We start from the raw sequence: 2,179 nt of genomic DNA on the forward strand, positions 1-2,179 counted from the left end.
CCTCCCACCCCTGAGGGCTCCTGGACTGTGAGAGGGGGCAGGCCGGGCTGAGGGACTATTGTCCTTCTGTAGCTCCAGGATTATTGACCACTTCCTGTGTGACCCCCTCAGTGCATGAATTTTCATGCACCAGGCCTCTAGTTATATCTATAACTGTACACTGGGAAAATTCATGTCTCTTTTCCAAGTAAGCACACACCTATTTCAACATTAATAATTATTTTACCTTTGTCTTTCTCTTTTAACACAGCAGAAACTAAGGCTAATTTCCTCTAGTTGATTTCACTGTTTTACACATGAAATTGGTATGCAATATTATTTAATTGATAAGTTAATTTAGTTTTAAATAAGGCCAGTTTTAAAAGTCACATAAAAGAAGTAATTCAAAAAGTTCTATGAGTTCATGTTACATGGCTACAAATTTGACTCAGTTTCTGCCAATTGTCATTAGTGTCACCTCTTCTGTAAATGAAAGAAATTCCATTTTTGTAAGAATACAGAGATAGTAGATAGAGACTCTATTAAGTGTAACATTCAATGTAATCTTTAAATATCTCTATGTCACTCTCCTTCAAGAACCTATCAATTCTGATCGAAGTTTTCTTGAGTCCACAGTGAAAATGTGAATGAGAAGAAAGAAGCAACCCAGGTCAATATTCAGTTAAAGGAGAAAAGTAGCTATTGATATATGTCTTTATTTTCTTCTCCAAGATAGTTTACATATAAATCTGGGTCCCCTTCTATCTATATCCAGTCATTTAATATTTGCTGGTTCTTTCACACAAATCCATAAAAATCCCCAACAACTCCAGCCCCACCACTGGCTTCATCCTGCTAATATTCATTGACTTCTAGTGCTTTTACAGTCCAACAACTAAGCCAGGACAGTATTTCAGGTTTAGACAAAAATAGCAACTATTGATATATAAGTGTTTATTGCATCCCCCATAGTGGCATCAACATATACCTGGGTCCCCATCTATCTATACACAGTCATTCAATGATTTGATGGTCTTTTTACAGCTCACAGACCCATGAAATTTTTCAACAACTCCAGCACCATCACTGGCTTCATCCTCCTGGGCTTCCCTAGCACCAGGGAGGGGCAAGTCCTCCTCTTTGTTCTCTTCTCTGTTGTCTTCCTCCTGACCCTCATGGGCAATGGTTCCATCATCTGTGCTGTGCACTGGGATCAGAGACTCCACACCCCCATGTACATCTTGCTCACCAACTTCTCCTTCCTAGAGATCTGGTATGTCACCTCCACTGTCCCCAACATGTTGGCTAACTTCCTCTCTGACACCAAAATCATCTCCTTCTCTGGGTGCTTTCTCCAGTTCTATTTTTTCTTCTCCTTGGGTTCTACAGAATGCTTTTTCTTGGCTGTTATGGCATTTGATCGATACCTTGCCATCTTCCAGCCTCTACACTACCCAACCATTATGACTGGATATCTCTGCACCAATCTTGCGGTCAGCTGCTGGGTGCTTGGTTTCCTCTGGTTCTTGATTCCTATCACTCTTATTTCCCAAATGTCCTTCTGTGGCTCCAGGATTATTGACCACTTCCTGTGTGACCCGGCTCCTCTTCTAGCACTCACTTGCAAGAAAGCTCCTGTGGTAGAGCTTGTCTTCTCCATTTTAAGTCCTCTGCCATTCATCATTCCCTTTGTCTTCATCATGGTGTCTTATGCTATGGTCCTAAGAGCTGTATTGAAAGTCCCTCAGCAGCTGGACGAAGAAAGGCTTTCTCCACCTGTGGGTCCCATCTGGCTGTGGTTTCACTGTTCTATGGCTCAGTACTGGTCATGTATGGGAGCCCAACATCTGAGCATGAAGCTGGAATGCAGAAGATTGTGACTCTGTTTTATTCCATTGTGACCCCACTTCTTAACCCTGTGATACATAGTCTTAGGAACAAAGATATGAAAAAAGCCCTGCAGAAATTTCTGGGAATATAAAAAGTGTTAATCAACAAGGCTCTTGGGCAATTAGAGCTCAAAAATGTATTTGACTTATTTGCAAACATTTTAAAATATTTTTATTGATTTCAGAGAGGAAGGAAGAGGGAAAAAGAAATAGAAACATTAATCATGAGAAAGAATCATTGATTAGCTGCCTCCTGCACGTCCCCCACTAGGGATTGAGCCTGTAACCCAGGCATGTTCTCTGACCAGGAA

At 41.1% G+C, this 2,179-nt stretch overlaps 1 protein-coding gene across 1 annotated transcript; it reads left to right on the forward strand.

The window, feature by feature from the left end:
* Positions 1–970: 970 nt before the first annotated feature.
* On the forward strand, positions 971–1,960 carry LOC308254703 (olfactory receptor 11G2-like; the record flags this gene model as incomplete). The annotated part of the gene is given in 2 exon segments (XM_080681069.1): positions 971–1,716; positions 1,719–1,960. Coding segments are annotated over 2 exon segments (924 nt in total). The 5' UTR covers positions 971–1,034.
* Positions 1,961–2,179: the final 219 nt, after the last annotated feature.

This window comes from Plecotus auritus, assembly GCF_963455305.1.
Source record: "Plecotus auritus genome assembly, chromosome: 1".
NCBI classification, from domain to species: Eukaryota; Metazoa; Chordata; class Mammalia; order Chiroptera; family Vespertilionidae; genus Plecotus; species Plecotus auritus.